This window comes from Acanthisitta chloris, unplaced genomic scaffold, assembly GCF_000695815.1.
Source record: "Acanthisitta chloris isolate BGI_N310 unplaced genomic scaffold, ASM69581v1 scaffold2049, whole genome shotgun sequence".
In the NCBI taxonomy this organism is placed as follows: Eukaryota; Metazoa; Chordata; class Aves; order Passeriformes; family Acanthisittidae; genus Acanthisitta; species Acanthisitta chloris.
The window spans coordinates 80,623-99,554 of record NW_008690802.1 but is presented as its reverse complement, the minus strand read 5'-3'; the positions used below and the strand labels follow the sequence as shown (position 1 = coordinate 99,554).

The 18,932-nt window shown below is 41.9% G+C and overlaps 1 protein-coding gene across 1 annotated transcript in view; it reads left to right on the top strand.

Moving 5' to 3' along the window:
- Positions 1-18,932, top strand: part of CALD1 (caldesmon 1) — a 95,735-nt gene that overhangs the window by 1,344 nt on the left and 75,459 nt on the right. Inside the window, exon 2 of the mRNA XM_009081964.1 lies at positions 328-439. Within this exon, the coding sequence (XP_009080212.1) occupies positions 369-439 (71 nt within the window). The 5' untranslated portion in view covers positions 328-368. The remainder of the gene's footprint in view (positions 1-327; positions 440-18,932) is intronic.

The following is an 18,932-nucleotide window of genomic DNA, read 5'->3' as shown; positions in this document are numbered from 1 at the left end:
TGCTGAATTGTTGCTTTTGTTTGTGGAAAAGACCTGTGACGTTACAAATAGCTAGTCTGTGGCTAGCAGATGTATACAGACCTTACTTAAAGCATGTTGATATAATTTTGACAAGGAAACTAAAGGCAGGCACAGGGTATGTTTATCCTACAAGACATTTCATTAATCTTGTTTATCTCAACAATACTAAGGAAGTTCAGTTTTTTGATAGAAAACGAAAATAGTTACAGCCAAGTTAAAACAGCAAAACAAAACTGAATGGACCTCAGTTGGTTAAACGCGTCCGTTGTGTTTTCTCTCTCCTCTAAGTGATCATCTCTCTTTTAGATTTGGATCTTTCCAGAGCTTGGAAAGCTTAGACACCCACCATGGATGACTTTGAACGCCGCAGAGAACTCAGGAGGCAAAAGCGTGAGGAAATGCGCCTTGAAGCAGAGAGGTGAGGTACTACATGTGGAAAATGGTGCTGTGGCTTGTCTTTGATTAGCTGTGGCTTTTAGACTTTCTGTCTTAATTTCCCAAGGATGCTATAGCTAATGAAAGATTCCTTGCTAATGATATGTGCCATAAAATAGCTGTAGTTAGTACTATGGGAAAGATAGTGGTGTCTAGTATCTAATTCCCTTTGGCTGTGGTAAATGTCCTGATTTCTAGGTGTTTTCTTACATGGATAAACGCAAACAGCAAAGATGGAATATGGCCACATGAATTGTTGCTAGGAAAGTTCATGCTCAGATGCTGTGTGTGTGAGTGCTGTGCAGAAGGGATTGTGTCTGTCAGATATTTGTGTGTGTCAGATATTGCAGATATTAGAGCTAAAGTTCTAAGGTATAAATGGAAAGCTGAGATACACTTGGTATCTGTAGTATAGTACATCCGAGCTGAGATACTCTTGGTATATGTTGTGTCATATATCTGTGAATTGTCTGCCATTACTGTGCAGTTGTTGTGTTTGTACTGCCTGCCACTTCTGATGCATTTGCAGTCACTTTATGTGGGCAGCAAGGGCAGCATTTGCTATCAGTTATTACAGATTTACTTCGGTGAAAATGGATGTGGGCAGCAAGGGCAGCATTTGCTACCAGTTATTACAGATTTACTTCAGTGAAAATGAGAGCAGAACTTGATGTGGGTATGATGATGCTGATTTATGAAAGAAAGAGCATGAAAATATTGGGAATGACATTTCATTAACTAAACTCATTTTACACCTGTACAGTTCTGTCCAATTTCATGGAAATTCCCATGACTTAGGTGGGTGTGAGCAGGGGGAAAGTCAGGCTTCATTTATTCTGTAATGTCTTCAGTGATGTAAAGATTTGATTTGGTCTATTAACACTGCACTGTTTTAAAGGAATAAAAGCTAGGCTTAAGCACATTTTGTTCTCATTTTTGTATTTAACTCTGACTAGGGACTTCATTTTCATTTCTGCTCTTTCTCATGAGCTGACAAAACCATGGTGGTTTGGATTCTGAATTTTGTACAAGAAGAGATGCTTTTTCAGAGCAATTTTAAATGGAAGCCAGCAGAAAGCAGTGTATTTTGTGTGCCTGCTTTGACCTTTTGAATAAGGCCCTGCTACATCAGCAACTGTCTGATGGAAGTTGACAATACCAGGGTAGGGAAGGATTCCAGGTAGGCAAGATGCAATAGCCACCTTTCTTCCTGAAGGAAGTGCTGCCATGCACAAGTGGCAGTGTGAGCTCTTGTCAGGCTATATGCTGAATCCCTGAGCTCTGGAAATGCAGCAGCATTGCTGGCAGATAAATAAACTCTTGTGAAGCATGGTGGCCAAAGGGAAATGAAATGTCAGGCAGCACAACAATCACTTAGTTGGTGACCTCCCCAAAAGGCAGAGGAGCAAATGTGCTGTGTCACTAAGCTCCCTTCTCATCCCAGAAAGTTTCCCCCCTGTGCATGCCCCTTCTCATCCCAGAAAGTTTCCCCCCAGTACCTGTGTGTTGGGCAGTGTGGGAGGGATTGCAGAGCCCATTTTAGTGTAGGGTATAGCATGTGGTGTTTATATACTTGTAGCACATAAGAAGATCTGTTTAAGGAAAGGCAGAGGTTTTAGGGTTTATTGCAAATAGAGGCTCTGGGTGGCCTTTGGAGGATGCTGGGGGGGGGTGTGGTTTGGGAGGTGTTTTCTGCTATGGAAAAATGTCACTTGACTTCCCTTTGAAGACCTCCAGGCTCTTCTGTGAGTGCAGAGGCTGTGGGGTGTCCTGGGTGCCAGCCACGTGGTGTGGCTGGTTTTGGGGCAGCGACAGCCACAGGGAATTGGGGTAATAGGCTCTGCCCTCGCCACCATCGAAGCTGAAATCCAGGGCTTTTGAGAAGTGTTTTTTTCATGTTTGGGGTCGTTTTGTTGGGATTTAGTGTGGTAGCCTTTGTGGAGGAGGGGAGCTAAGTGACAGCCTTTTCAGAGGAGAAGGACCTGAGTCTGTGTCCCTATTTTCTCCCGAATTAATGCAGATGTGCTCCATGCCCTTTCCCACACATTTGAAGGCTTTTAACAATAAATTGCTGTATGCTAAATCTTGCTGTACTCCCTCTGCAGCTGCCAACTTCAAACATTCAAGTATCATGAGTCAGACCCCTTAAAAGTCATAAGACTGCTTTAAAAATCTGGAGATCTTAAAAATAATTTAGTCTGGCCTTTTTATTTTTGGTTTGCCTTAGCAATAACAGAGCCTGATTTTCAAGTTTGGATGTGACTCTGGGAGCTGGGACCTCCCAAAACTTGCCCCAACGGGGGCAACATGGGTGGAAGAGCTGAACTGTGTATCCACCCCTGTTGCATTGCACTCCTCATGTCAAGTGAAGGGCAGCAGCATTGGGGTGGTTATTAACATATGGATATGTCACACTGGATTGGTTTTGGTCCATTCAGATTTTTAGGGATTTGGTGTTCATCTTCACCTTTAAAAATACGACTACCATGTGTTTGCATACATGTCAAAAGCTACAGAAATCTGTTTGCCAGACTTTCCTCTGAACACTTTCAGGTGTTTTATAAAATGAATTGTGCAGTCCTAAAGCACAGCATGGAGGTTGAAAATGCCCCATCACCTCTGAGCACTGGCAGCTGCTTCTCAGCCACAGGGCTCTTCCCTGAGCTCTCCCATCAGTGAGCTGTAGCCTTACTCTGGGGAAACCACCACTGGTTGGAAGCATTTCTGCTGGAAGATGGACAGAGGGATGATTGTGTAGGCTGTAACATGTTTGCTGGGTCTCCCAGACACTGTTTAGGCTTCTTTGAGGAGAACAGTAAACCCAGAAACGCGAGCAGCCATATCAAACAGCAGTATTTGTAACTCTGCCAGTTGCAGTGACGCATTTTGCCATTTCCTGGGATAAAAGCACATGGAAAGCCTGTCTTTCTCACCCAATGCCTGTGCCCAAGAAAAAATGATGGGTAAAAATATGTTGTAGCAGCATAGACTCATGCATCACATGCCCAAGAGAGAGTGACTTGACCTTACTGTGCCTTCACCAGGGGCCAGAGGCCATGTCAGGACTGGTCAGGATACATGTGCTGTCAGATTCTCAAGTGTCTGTGATGCTGGAGCCACTGATGTCCAGCTGTTTAAGTCTAATCTTTGGAGAAGATTAGTATAAATTCAGTCCTTGAGGTCTGGTGTTAGGCTTTGTGTTTTTTGGGGTATTTTTATTTCCATGAGAAGTCTGTTGGAAATGATACTTCTTGTGATATGTAGCTCTAGCATTCTAGGTTCACATGCTTAGGACTGATCTTGAGAAGAGGCTGGTTTTGTCTTTTGAAGACCAACATTGTGCTTCACCCCTTGTATGTGCTGTGACTAGTAGTTCATACTGTGGCAACTCAAATATAAATTGAGACCAACAGAGAAAGCACGTGGTTTTTCAGCATTTTAAGCTCTTATAATGTCAAGGTATCCCACACGTTCTGGATTCCCCACACAGACTTGCTGCACCCACCCAACAAGGTATCCCACACGTTCTGGATTCCCAGACTTGCTGCACCCACCTAGAAGTTTTGTCCAGCCAGATATTTTTTTACTATTTATATTTGTCTGGATCTCTGGAGGCCTATCAACATGTTTAGAGTAGCGCTGCAGACCTGTCTAGGGGGCATGTGTCCAACAGCAGACATATGGGACTTTGTCCAGCTTTCTTCCAGGCTGTCAGATTTATTGCATGTGCTCAGGCTGGCAGGGACCCAACAGCTCTTGTACCTCATGGGGGAATGAGGCTTTTCAGGCATAGACTGGGAAACCCAGGAGAAAGGATGACAGTGTTAACTGTGCCCATCTGCTGGCACTTTGCATCTGGTTTGTACTGCTCAGGTGCAAGGTCAGGGGAAAAAGGATCCTACCAGCCACTTGGGGAATGGGATGTGCTATGCCTCTAACTGCTCTGTGGCAAAGCCAAGGCTTTTTCCTGCTCCAAGAGGCATGGGGAGTCCTGTGCCTGGGATGATGGTTGTATATAGCCCTGAGGTACCAATTAGTGGGAAGTTTTCCATCAGCTTCAATGGGCTTTGGATTAAGCCCTATCTGGGTTAGTCCAGCCAGATGATTTATGAGGCTGTCTCAGTGGCAGCCTTGAAGGAGCTGGATGAACATTTTGCCTTCCCAGCCACAGAGTACATACTGTGCTGGAGTGTCGACATTGTCACAGAAATGGTTGCACTTAAACTGACAGGAAAATTCCCACGTTAATTGAAGCACAGGGGATTGACTTCTTTCAACAAGGGAAAAAACAAATACCACCTGCTGCTTTGTGCCTCTTCCTAGGCAGTAAAAGATGTTCTCTTGAACAAAACCATCAGGTTTAGTCATTTTGATGTTGTAACCAACACTGGAAGAATTTAGCTTGGGGCTGGGTAGAGCGTGTGCGTGTCTCGAGGGGTGGTGCTTTCTGAGTATCTTGCTGATGCACTGTGGTCTGCCACAGCTGCACGGGAAAAAATGGAGGTGAAATACTTCTTGAAGTGACAATAGACTTATTTCCTTGACTTTGAACTTGAGAGCAAGAATTGGCCCCTTGAACTCTCTAAAGGATAGTGCTCTAGTTGTTCTATTTACTACTTTAGCCTCAATTTTACAACTTGCTGTTGTACCAGTAATGTATTTTCACCTCTCCTTGGTCTTGGGTTTTTTTAACAAAAATTGTACTAGGAAGCTGATCCAATTTACTTCATTGCTATACCATCACTACTACAGACTTCAGGAAGGCTTTAGGGTCATTGTCAGACTGGTCTCTATTTAGCTGAAACTTTGAATCACAGCTTTGCCCTGGTAATACAATTCCCTAAGCAACTGCAGATCATTTCATGGAGAAGGAGAGGTATTGGTCATCCTGTTGTAAAAATACAGTGGTTATCTAGCATCAAATCACAAGTCACTGAAGACTCTAAAACTACCATACTACTTTGTAGGCTGTGTAGGATCTCCTGACAGAGGCCACAGCTGTCCTGACTAAAGGGCTCCTAGTTTTGCAGACCAATCAGATACTACTAAATATACCCTAAAAAGGGAATGGGGGTAGGGCATACAGAAAAACACTGCCATTAAGCTGTCTGGTTCCTGATAGCAGTAGTTACAGATTCTTTCTGTTTTTTAAGAAAAAAGGAACCAACAGCTCAATTGCAAACTCCTTCCAGTCTCTCATTTAAACCACTTTCTAAGGCAGTGTGGCTCATTTTCATGGATGTAGGTTGGGGAATGCTCACAGAAATAACCCAGTTTGCAGGTTGGGGATTGCAGCAGGCTGAAAGGCTCCTGGGGTGGTAATTCAATGCAACCTCAGATAAAAGAGGACACATGGTTAATCCCAAAACTTATCTTGGTATAACAGAAACAGAAAATTTCAGATCAGGTCTGTGAAGGTATGTACCAAAAAGACATTTAACATGCCTTTTACAGTTCCCATGGAGTCTGGTGTAGCTCAGGTAAACATAGAAAGGGCTGATTCACCAAGTTAAGAAGATAAAACCAGCAGAGTACATCTTTGCAGGACAATGAGAAGCATGTTGCTTATCTTCTGGAGGTAAGACAGGATGCATTTGTTTCCATAGCATCTTAATGCTTCTGGAGAGCAAAGAAAAGTCATCCTTGTCAGCCACAGAAAGTAAACAATTTCCATTCTCCTGTTCAGGACAGTGAGGGTAAGTGTGTGTCCATGTTAGATCAACATTGAATGGGCACAAATAACTTTTGAAGCTGCTTCTCATTCCTGCAATGGAGTTATCTCTGGCATGGGATGTACATTAGTAACAAATATTAAAGAGTGTTGAGAGTTTAGGGATGAACATAAATGGTTCCTCTCTGGTTTCTTATTTTCTTGAAACACTAGGACCTGCCCATGTAATTGTAGCCAGTTTCCAAGTGTCTGGCTACAATTTTATGAAGAGTTTTCAGAGACAATGCTTCAATTTATGCTTGTGAATGGAAAAGAAGAATATGATCTTGATACAAGTTTTTAATGTGTGCCTGTTTAAACATAAGAGAAGCTGGCTCCATGTGTACCATCTCATTTCCCAATGTTCATGCTCTATTTCAAAACTGTACTTTCAAAAACTTCCAGCCTCTGTTCTCTTGAGGGCTGTGCTCTTGTCCATTCCAAGCCTCTTTTGCCACTGGAGCAAAACCTACACTGCTTTTATCACACCATGGACCTCATATATCCTGAACCTGCAAATACTTTGAAGGTTTCTGTTTGTCTTTCTGTAAAATACCTTCTGGTAGAGCTGAGACATGACAGCTTCTGTGCAGGAGTTAAATATTAAGACAATGAATAAATAAGATTAGAAATGCGTGAGAGTTGAGAACAAATTGAAGCAAAGTGCCCCAGCTGTTAACCTGTCTCCACAGCTGCCTTGAATTCCAGGACTGCCAGGACATATTTGGATAGCTGAGATGAGTTTGGCCCTTCACATTGCATTGATCACTGTTGTGCAGTTTTGGTGCTCTTTCTTAACCCAGACAGAAAAGTGTGATCTGATGGCTCATTTAAGCATGCCCTACTGCAGTCACTCTCAAGGGAAAGTGGGTACTAGGCAAATCTTTGCTATTGTAGCATTTCAAATGCCCTGGAGGAAATAACCAAACACATGCAAAGCTCAGTAGTACTTACTGCCTAATTTTACAGCTACTGTGTGGTTTTCAGATTATATTTCCTTTAAAGTTGTAATGGAGAAATGTTTTCTAAAATGAGCTTTGTTCTTCCAAATAGCTAGACATATGGAGTATAAACTTCCCTGAGCTAACCCCACTGCAACTCCTAAGCAGAAAACAAAATCTGCTCCTTAGTATTTCATATAGTAATCCACATGGATATAAAGATCATTCTGTAATCTGTGTATTACGTGCACAATACCAACCAAGCTTTTAGGGGGACAGCCCAAATCTTTATTTAAATGCCTAATAAATCCAGGCATGTTTGGAACAAGCTGCCCAGAGAAGCAGTGGGTGCCCCAACCCTGGCAGTGTTCACAGCCAGGTTGGATGAAGCCTTGAGCATCCTGCTCTGGTGGGAGGTGTCCCTGCCCAGGGCAGGGGATTGGGACTAAATGATCTCTAAGGTCCATTCCAACCCCTAAAATTTTATGATTCTTTGTCAGCATAGCTTTTGGAGCCCGTTATATATTCTAGAGGCTGCACGTGCATCTGGCTCATGACATACACCCTGGTGGTCCAGCCTGCCCACTGAGATGGACTCTAAGGGGTCTTGATGTTTTATTGAGCAGAAGACCAGCAAGTACTGCTCAGACAGCTGTTTACTTCTCACAGCTGCTGCCATGGAGGTTGACTCCAGTACAGCCCTCCTTGCTGTTGCCCAAGGGGGAACGTAGGGGCAAAGTGAGCTTGTTCTGCACCTGTACCCTAGCCCCAGAGGCTGAGCAGACACTTAAGGGTAGTGCATCTGGGGCTGGGCTTGTGTTTGTGGTTCTGAGCCCAGCTGCCAAGGTGCCAGCTGCCCTGCATGTGTGGTGAGACAACGTTGTATCTGGAGGGGGTATTGAGGTTGAGGTATTGAGGTTGGGGCTCCTGTGAAGGAGAGAGCACTGTTGGTGTCTAATTTGCTCTTTTGCTCTGAACATAAGAGAGCAACTAAAATCAGCCTCTAAAACTGCAAATTTCTAGACTTGGGTGCGTGCAATCTTCTATGTAACATTGCTATGCCTTGATTTTAGTTAATAAGAACATTGTTCAACTTGCTGCTTATTTGCATTACTGCTCTTCAGGACCTCCTGGGCTCAGAATGGTAGAAGTTAATAGGCATGATAGAAACTGCAGTTGTTGCCCAACTGAGACTCTTTAAGGAGTGACATGAGCATTAGTTTAGCCAGTGTGTTTCTAGAAGCAACTGCTTCTCTGCATGGGGTTACATTTTATTAATGTCTTTATCATCTAATATCTGAAATTAAACAAGATATTCAGAAGATTAGACTTCCCTTGGAAAAGTTGAGGCCAGTTGGTTTGCAGGGATAATAGATTAAATGAAATCAAACCCTAACAAGTTTTACACACAAATAAGCAGAGTATGTAAACACTATCACATTGCTGGCAGCCTGGGCAAAGCCATCCTGTCACAGCCCAAAACACCAGAGAGGACAAATGTGATTTGCAAATGAAACTCCAAACTGATTTCAACTTGCAGAACATCGCATTTGGTCAATTAACTTCTGCCTTTTGGCTTTGTGCCTTTAAACAAGTTTTTAATTACTGAAGAGAAATGTTTATAAGCAGCTTTATTTCTCTCATCACAACCTACTTATTAGCTCGTGCTAAGCAAAGAAAATCCCTCTTGCCAGCAGATTGTTCTTGTGTGATCAAGGTCTTTCATAGAATGAAGGAAGATATCAGGTCGTTGTGCTTCTTGGGCAACTTAATTTATCAGCAGACAGCTCAAGAAATATTCCTGGCCAGAAAAAAAGGTCAGTGGGAAATTACTCCTTAGAAAGGAAGTCTAGTGACAGCGTAGTCCCTGGGAATGTTGGCGTGCAGCCTGACCAGAGGGTCTGGTTAACAGAAGTGATACAGCTACAGATGAGAAGGAGCAGTAGCTGTGTCACTGTTGCAGCTCAGCCATTCTCTTCCTGGGAAGCAGCAAGGGTTATGGGAAGTGGAAAAGTAAGCAGGATGCTTTTCTTTTTGTTTATTGGAAAGCATAAACCGGTAGGTAGTGTATTTGACAGTTAAAGGTTAGCTTCACCTTGGTTGACATTAAGGAAATATAAATAGATGTTGTTTTTCCTCCTCGTTATGTCCAAACCTGTTGGTTGGTCCAAATAAACTTGTTTATTAAGTCTTTTCTGGATAGTCCATTGAATAAGAGGCCAACAAGTTTGTCATGCTGACACAGAAAATCAAGGGAAGGTTGCAACTCAACAGCAAGTTGTGACTGTCTTTTGGTTTGGTTTGAGGTTTTTTCCTCGGACGTTTGCTGAAAATGTGCCTTGGTTTCCTTTAAGGTATCTTGTAACCCATTTTCAATACAGAAATTATTCAAGCCAGCAGCAAGGACTGCTCAAATAAAGGTTGTCGTCCAGAATGATTGTGTGCTTGTGCTGAGGCTGTAAGAGAAGTGCTGTAAATTGGTACTCAAAAGCTGTGCTTCTTTAAAGGTTTGGTTAAGTTACTTCTCCATACTACTACTTCCCTCTTCTACCAGCTTGAGGCAACATCTTGGTGTATGAACGGATTCATTTGAACAAGTGCTCCTTTCATAGTGAGCCTTCTTTGTGTGATTCAAACCTCATGTATATAATGGTAAATTTTCAAGTCAATTAAATGCACACAGTGGAAAGTAATCATACTGCCATGACTCGATTTACTACTTGCCAGTGGAGCTTCTTGCAGGAGATGTCTTATTATCAAACAGCATGGGAGGGTAAGCCCAGTCACATTTGTACTGGGAGGTTTGCATAGATTTAAGGCATTTGGTTTCAAACCAGGTTTGAGGTAAACTTCTGCTACTTCTGTGCACAGACAAGGACTCTGTAACTGTGATGTCCAACATTGGTGCTGGACTTGCTGATTAGTAATCCTGTTCTATACTTTCCATGCAAATCCTGTCTCCTCCTATAACTGCTTTTTTCTGCTGTTAACTTGGCTCTGTGGAGAGATGGGAGGCACAGTAATAAACAGGGAAGCTCACACAATGACCTACCTCCAATCCCTTAATGTTATGTGTTGTATGAGGTCAGGTACAGGTCAGGGGAAGGTGAACCAGATCTCACACACATCCACCAACTGCTACTGACCACATGTCAAGAAACAGAGAGCTTGGGGACTTGCTATGACCACTGCAGAGTCAGCAAATGGCTACAGCCATTACTGCTCCTGGCAGCTGGTCCCTGCAATGGCTTGGTCTGTTTTAATAGCTGTTTCAAAGGACTATCCTGCAACGTTGAATAGAGAGAGACTAGAAAGAAAAATCTGAGCCACATCACTTTTGAAGTGAGAAAAGCACTGCAGAAGTGACTGAGAATGTATACAGTTACTTATTCACAAGACATACAGCTCCTTACCACAAGAGGTTCCTATATGTAATAGCTTAATTCAGAGAAATATGTCTTTTGGGGGTGGGGAGGATGTTTTTGTTGAGCAAAATTTCAACAAGCAGGCAGTGCTAACAGGAGCAAGCTGATTTCATTTATAACATTGCCAGCCCTTTAGTGAGAGGGAGAAAATCAGATATCTGTGTATCAACCCTGGGAATTTCTGAAAGGCAGTGTTATAATACAGTAGTGAGAAAGATACAGGGCTGAAGCTGATCCCAGAGCAGAATGCTTACTTGCTACAAGGAATAAAACTTCTTCCATCTGTGGTTCTTTAGCAGAGAAAAAGGATAAGGTGGTGTAAATGGCTTTTAGGGAAATGGACCTTTTGGGAGGGGGAAACAAAACCAAGCAACAAATCTAAGAAATTTGTTTTTGACCTTCATGTGAATTCCAAAAACTCTCAATCAAAACCTAGAAATCAGATTTTCACAGGAATGCTTACACTTGGAAAGTCACCCACCACAAAGGGCTATCTCCATGCCTCCCACATAGTGCTGTCACCTTGTCAGAAGACCAGAGCACAGCAGAGACTGGAGAGGAAAGCCCTTTTCATAACCCATATACAGATGATTTTTTTTGTCCTTGTGTTCCTTTATGGGATGATTACACCACTGCATTGGTATGTCACACCATGCCATCCCTCGAGATGAAGTCCTCAACCTTCAGCCTATTTTCCCCCTTTTTCCCATGTAGAAAAGGCTTATGACTGGTTAGAAAGGAAAAAATCTCATGTATTTCCACAGGAATGGTATGACTATAGTTTCTTTAGAAGAGTTTTCTTTTACTGGTGTGTAACCATCAACCTGAACAGTCCCTCACAGCTTTTCCAAGTTAATTTTCAGCCCATACAAAATGACAAGCTTTTTCTGGGCACCGTTGCTCACATCATTCCCGAGATTCTCCAGCACCTACTACTTCAGTGACTTAATAAGGCAGCACCACAGCTGGGAAAGACAAGGAGGTGGCTTTTATAAACACTGGCTACACATGGATTCCTTTTATGGTCCAGCTTGCACAGTGGGGTATTCCTCTGAAGGTCAGCGACACGGATAACAAAGTGCTTCCCACTGCAGCTTACTTTCTGAGTGCAGACATCATGTGTCTGGTGCCACATGTTCAGCCTGCTCTGAGAAGGAGAAAGAAATAGTTGGGTGGGGAAATGTAGAAAGAGGGCAAAAAAATTCCAAAGTCCAAAGCGCTGTGTATTTTGTCGTGATGCTATTGCTGTTCTTGCTGGGGCTGCAGGACAGAGTTGTGGCTGTCATGCAGAGAATGTGTGTGCTTGTGCTGGGCTCTGTTTCATAAAAAAATATGCCTAAGAAACTCCTCTGGAGGGTTTCAGGGTTCAGGTCATCCCATAGCAATACCAAGGGCAAATTTTCATGTCATGCCCATGAATTTGACTTTTCATTCTCCCGAAGAAATGGGATAGACTACTAATGACCTTTTCAAACCAGTGAGTTATGATAGCTGGAGGGTTTGTCTGTGCTGGAATGCCACAAGATGAAGTTGTTTAGGGAAAAGGTTTAATTCTGCCTCCCTTTCCCTTCTCTCTTGCACAAGCTAAAGAGTCTTTTCTCTCATTAGCATGGAATCATCTCAGACTGGAGGCTTGCATAAGTTCCTTCAGGGTTACTGCCTTATTTCTCACCAAACTTTTTCATGGAATGGATGAGTCATCTCAATATTCTAAGGACAAGGAATATATTGGTGATTAAATTAATATGAGAAAACCTCCTACTAAGTAATGAAAATATCATCATGCTTTGTCAGGCCTGAATATATGTACAGGATATAGACATAAACTGAATGAAGAAAATATGTCTTCAAGGCAAACCAGAAATGTTTAGGCAAATTCAGTGGACCTGTAATCTAATTTTTCATTTACTGATTATTATCAGATGGGTTAATACAGTACCTAATAAACTATGAAGATAATGAAATCTTTTAACTGTGTCACCAGCTCTGACACTGTTTGAGTAAAGAGAAGTGCTTAAAGGTGTTGTTTTGGTGACTCACATCTTAAAAGTCTAACTTTCCTCATCTGTGTTCCTGTGGCTTTGCTGGCTCCATCCTGATTTCACCTATCGTGCTCACATCATGCTTACAATGAGATCCTGATGTACTGACTTTGATATTATTATAGGTCTTGCATGCTTGTGGTTATGCTGACTTTGGAGGAAATGTGACTTCTCAGCCTGTTGGCTGCATGGTTTTGCTGGATATAATATCTTGCTTTGAGAAGATAAAGGCATAAATACACAGAAGTGGAGCAAAGATCACAAAACATGCAGTTAAGTTGATGAAAACTTTTAAACTCCTGTCCATACTTGCAGATAACAGAAGAATTCTGAAATCCAAGTAATTACTAATGAATGTATTTTAAAGCAGGATAGATCTAGGAGGAAAGGGTTGGCTGCCAGTTAAGCTCAGGGGACCCATTTAACAGACTGTGTCATACTTTCATAACTATTCCATGTGAAGTTGCATTCAGTGCTTTAGAGCTTCCTTTCACTCACTTCAGTCTGAATCCTGTTTTCAGTGGTTCTGCACATTTAACAATTACTCTGGATTTAAGGGATTGGGATAACTGAGAGCAGAGATCTGTCCTGTCCTCATTATACTGCTGGAAGAAAATACTGGTAAGATGTCTTGGTGGCTAGGAATGACTTTTTCGTCACTAACTCATCTTCCTTTATTTATTGGTTGTTCCTCCCTCAACTCAGGCTGTACTCTGTCATCAGTTTTGAAGCCAAATTCTTTATGGAAGTCACTAGGGAGTCCTACGCAAAGGGAAATGACATAATGTTGCCCTTGAGTCCTACCTACAGAGAAGCAGACTTGGGAAACATACACATTTTCCTAATTACCAAGCACTGAATTTACAGCATGTGTACATTTTCTATTGACATCCGGCAGCTACCCAACATATTGTAAATTGGACCATTTGTGTTCAAGGCAATTGTTTTTAATAAAAATATTCTGAATGTTGTCTTTATTTGGATTACATATGGTAAATGTTGAGGTCTTCAGTGCTCTGAGGTAAAGAATGTGCCATTTTAATGGGTGACATTGAGTGTTCTTAGCTAAAAATGTTTCCTTGTCCCACTGGAGTGTGTGATTTCATAGACTGCTACCTTCTACACAAGCAGTAACTGCATTTTGCTAGAGATGAGTGTCTCTGTAGTTTTTAAAACACTTTTGATACAAAAGATGCTTCTGTAAATGTAAGGTATTATGTGAATTTTCAGCTTTTACAGGGAATGGGTTTGTGTGCTCATGGTCTACTTCTATAGTGCCTTCAAGTTGTTCTTCTGCAGTACAGGACAAACTGAAGTGCAGAAGAGGGTTTAAAATTAAGACTTTTGGTAGGATAACCTCTTTGCTAGTTAGAATGTAGACTCTTCAAACCTTAAATTCTTAAGTAGATGAAAGAAGGATGTAAGCATAAAGGCATAAACAAAAAGAAAACAGGCCACAGCAGACTGCTTGAAAGGTAGCTGAAATTCCTTCTGTTGGGATCAGTAATGCCATTTTGACTATATTTTACTCTTTCCTCTAGCACTGTGGTGCCTCTCATAATGTAAGCTGCTTTGTACATCCTCAAAACCAGAGCATCTGAGATTTTGTCCATTGTTTACTAAATGTATATGGCCCTGAATCATCCCTGTAACATGGTAGTGCTGGTCCTTCAGCTTTGCCAATAGAGAGTGGGACTCAGTGGCACAGCCAAAAGCCTATCAGAGGGGATGTATGAATGGTTTTTACTTGCCTATTTGTTTATGAGATCTCCTCCAAGCTGCAGCTGCAGAATTTGAAGAATGATGCAGAAATCACCCAGGCCCACAGTTTTTAGGACCATCACGTTGGTATGCAGCAATTTTAGAAGAAGCCATGAAAAGCAGCTTTGCTGATAGACTTCAGGAATCCTTCTCCATAAGTTTTAAGGTGTTTGAGGATTGACCCACCTCAGGTACATTTAATAAGAACCCTGTGTATATTTCATTGAAGGGAAAATTGTATGCAGAACCATTGCTTATCTCTGCCACTCACTGATAACTCTTGGACACGGATAGGGAGATACTGCAGTGTGTGTGCTCATGATTTTTCCTGGCAAGGCAGGATGATTAGCTTGACAACCTGATAATGCTGGACTTACTAGCTGTTGGGTGGCTGGCACTGAGATGGCATGAGCTGATTTGCATAGGCTACAGGGTTTTATGGAGCAGCTCTGTTTTTAATTCAAGAAACACTTTCAGAAGCTGGATAGGAACAGCAGCACCTTCTTGTAGCCCCTTTCCACTGGATTTTGTGGGATTTCACCTGGTATCACTTCAGTTTAAGAGTAGACTGGAGAGTCTTTCAAATGCCTGTGCAAGCTTTAGAGTCACGTCTTGAATGGTCAGTAGATAGGGTACTTTGTACATTGATAAGCATCTGTGTGAGAGAAGGACATGGAAGACATCTGGAGACTTGCTCTGGCCAAAACTAACAAACATCATGCTGATTTTTTGGGAAAGCAATCAGAAAATATGGCAGGAGCAATACCAGACCCTTTGACTGAAGGTAATCTTCTGCCATTTGTGAATTGGATTAATCATCTGGGACAGCAGCTATAGCCATATCAGATTGGTATTTTCCCCCTGTTTTTGTCTTCCTTTTTTTTTTTTTCTCTTAAACCAGAACCACATCCCTGTTTCTTGTAAATGTGCCTTTGTCATCATGGGTTTAGGCTGTCATAACACATTTTACCTCAAGCTGCATCTTTAATCACTTTGTGGCAGACCTGGGAATAGAAGCCATGTCTCAGCCCCAGGACCACATTGTCTCTCTAAGGCAGAGAACAGCTGGGAGCTTTCTCACAGAACAGCCTGCTCTGCAGTTTGCTTGCAAACTGTCTTTTGGGTGTCTCATAAACTAAGGCAAACGCAGCTTCATCTTTTAATAAAGAGTGGTATGAGTCTCAAAAGACACAGAACTGCCTGCAGCCTTGTTTAGGCAGAAAAGGGGAATGTGGCAGTTGAGCCTGTACATGTAGTGAATGTTGGGAACAGATAATAAATTCAGACTTTTAAGGGGGGGGAAAAAAAGTTGCTTATGCAACTCAGCTCCATTGCTAGACTTCCTCCTCCCTAGCCCCACTCCCCATTATTTATCAATTAAATGTGCTGTGACTAGTGAGCTGCTGACCACAGAATTGGGGAGGGGGTGGGATAATAGTTGTTATCCTGTTCCAAAAGTCATAGTACTGGATACCAGAAAGAATGAGAGTCAGATGTAGATGATGCTGTTGAGTTGCCATTGGTAGAACAGAATGTACTGTACTCTCCAGCTATGGTTGCTGCTGTGTCTAAAACCATATACTATGACTGAAATGTGGATGTTGGTCTGTAGCACTTGTGTGGTTTACAGACTCCTCATTACGTTGCTAAACTGTGTGCGATAGATTAAACTACCATTAAAATTCCATGTCTCAAACCAGCTTATTTTGCTGCACAATCTTTCCTCTGCTTCCATTGAGAGCTGCATGCAAAAGGTTTCTTATCACACAGGCACTCAAAGGTGCCTGTTTGCTGTTCCTTCTGTTGGCAAAATTCTTACTGATTTCATCATTACAAAAACTGGATGAAATACTTGTATGCTTGTTTTCCATGAAAACCTGTATGGATCAAAGTTTTCAGTGATGGAGAGCTAGAAAAAAGGGTGCTGAAAACTGGAAAAGTTTATCCCAAACCATTTTTCACAAATTAAATGGAGGGGAAAAGGGGAAAAGTTTTACATTTCCTGCAAGGAGGCTATGAGTGGCTCTGGTGAACACTCTCTGAAGCAGTAGATTGCTCCATTAAGATATAAGGGTAGAGGCCTTGCATCCTAGTCCTGAGCTGTGAACCTGTGTCCCAAGAGGTCTGGGAAGCAGGACAGAATGCTGTTTCAGATGGATGGCACAGGGGTTGATGTTATTGCTGCAAAATATACAGTACTGCAATGTGAATTGCTTTGTTGCTTGGCTTCTCTCCTCTGCATTAACTAAATCATGCTTAGCAACTCCTCTGTTTCTGCTAGGTGTACTTAACTTTAAATCAGTGTTTTTTTCTGAGCTATTTGGAGTTGCAAACTAGAAACCACCAGCACTAAAGATTTAAACAAAATATGAACTTGAAACTAGTTTAAGCTGTTATTCTTGAACTGCAACTCAGTCCAAATCCTTACTTTTAAAAGCCTTTTTTAAATTCAATTCTTAACCTTAATTGAAGGAGCCAAACCGAAACCAAACCTTAGCTGAGCTGAAAAATATGCATTAGTTGAATTTTGTGATCAGAACTGTACTGCAAAGTCACATACATGCAGTGAAGGGAAAGACCTTTGCTCAGAAATTCTTGCAGTCTTAATTAACACAGGGTGTACACAACTGATTGACAGTGACATGGCAGAAAAGATAGTTAGACTATTACAGATAACACAAACTCTGGTCACAAGTCATCTAATTAACTGTGGAGTCATTAGCAAATGTGACCCAGACACAGTGACTGTGCTGTAAGACAAGCTTTATAGGGAGACCTGAAAAGGGACAAAGTAGGATCTCTCTCACCTACCTTTACACCCCAAGAACAGGAGATGAAAAGAAAGGAGACAGTTCCTGGGGGTGGTTAAAGTGGACTGTTGGTCACCCTGTTAGACCCATCTAATGGGACACATGCACTGTATCATCTACAGGTGGTGGGGGTCCCTTACTCCATTTATATCACAGGAGCACCCTGCCCTAAAAAAACCCAGGTTTTTTTACCTGCAATCTGGTAGCATAAATTATCTCAGCGAAGCCTCTCAAGAATTTCAAAAGTATAGTCACAAAAATAGTTTTGCTTAGTTTAAAGCTGAAGGCAACCAAACCAAGAAGAATATATGTTGGCAAGTACTGTGAGTGAACATATCACCACCAGTGAAATGATTTAAAAGCAGAACAGATTAGGAAGATGAAGAAATTTTACAGCACCTTCCTTGAGATCAGAGTTGCTGGCACATGACTCTGCCCCAGGTGGTTTGCCAGTGGTGCCAAACTGATGCAAACATGATGCAGGAGTCCTAACATGGGCTCTCCCTAGGTTGTCCCAGGCAATCCTGGCTGCAGGCTCTTGCTGTGTGAGAGCTCTGGGGCAACCAAGGAGGTGCTGAGAGACTTGCATGCTCTTTATTTCAGCTCAGCACTCTGCCTTTCAGGTGCTCAGGTATTGGTCTTTTTGACAATAGGTATTTGGCCTGTGATAAATGTTCCAAGGGGTTTTTTTTCCTTCCCTTCCTTGAGTACCTAAAGCTCAATTGTCAGCAAGCAGGAAAGCTGTGTTTAGACTGCATTGGAAACAGGTACCAATATGGCTAGCTGATGCAACAGCAGTTTATTTTCCATTTTAATAGTTCTTTAAACAGGTCCTGCATTTGTATATAGCTCCTTTGTTGGAATAAAAATCTCTGTCGTAGGCTACCAGACAGCTATAAATAGCTGTCTTGAGTATTTATGCTGAGGATAATCTCAGGAGAAGGTATTTTTAACTTTGCACATTGTTTAGAGTAGGAAATTCTTTTAATGCCCACATTTTCCATTCCCAGTGCCATTAGCTTTTCCCCACCCCCTCCTATGATGTGTGCCTTGCTCTTTCTTTCTCCCTCTCATTTCCGTTCAGGTTCAAGGTTACAGCCAATCTGCTCTAGAGGCAGACTTGAGTTTATTATTATTTTTAAGGAAAACTCTAGCTTTGGCCTTTCGTGACTGTGTGGGAATTGAGTTCATTTCATGGGGCTATCAGAAAGTAAACGAGATATCTCACTAGGCTGTCACCGTAAATTGGGTAATGAATGAGCACTTTATTTCTCTTGCACATGGAACTAATGTGCTTGTTAGAATAACAGTGGCCAATCTATTTTATACTCCCACAGAAATTATTCCACTTTTTTTGGCAAGTTTGTGAGAGCTGCTACTTATACCAATACTCGAGTTAATGCTGGACCGAAAAAAAAAAAAAAAAAAGAAATAAAATAGGATTATGCTGAACTATATTTACAACTTAAAAATATGGTCCTCAGCAAAGCCTGTTCTCACACAAGTCAATAAATAATTGCAGGGTACAAAATCATCAAATATGTGTTAACTTGAGAGAAAGTGCTTTGTAGACTGTGGGCCAGATTAAAAGCAGACATAATTTGAAAACAATTTGAAGTGCAGCCTTTGAGAGAAGGTTACAGTTAACTTGTGAACAGTTGTGCAATCTAGTGTCATGGTTTAACCCCAGCCAGCAGCTAAGCACCACTCACTCACTCACTCACTCCCCCACCAACCAGGAGGATCAATGCTCGAAAACTCATGGGGCAAGATAAAGACAGTTTAAT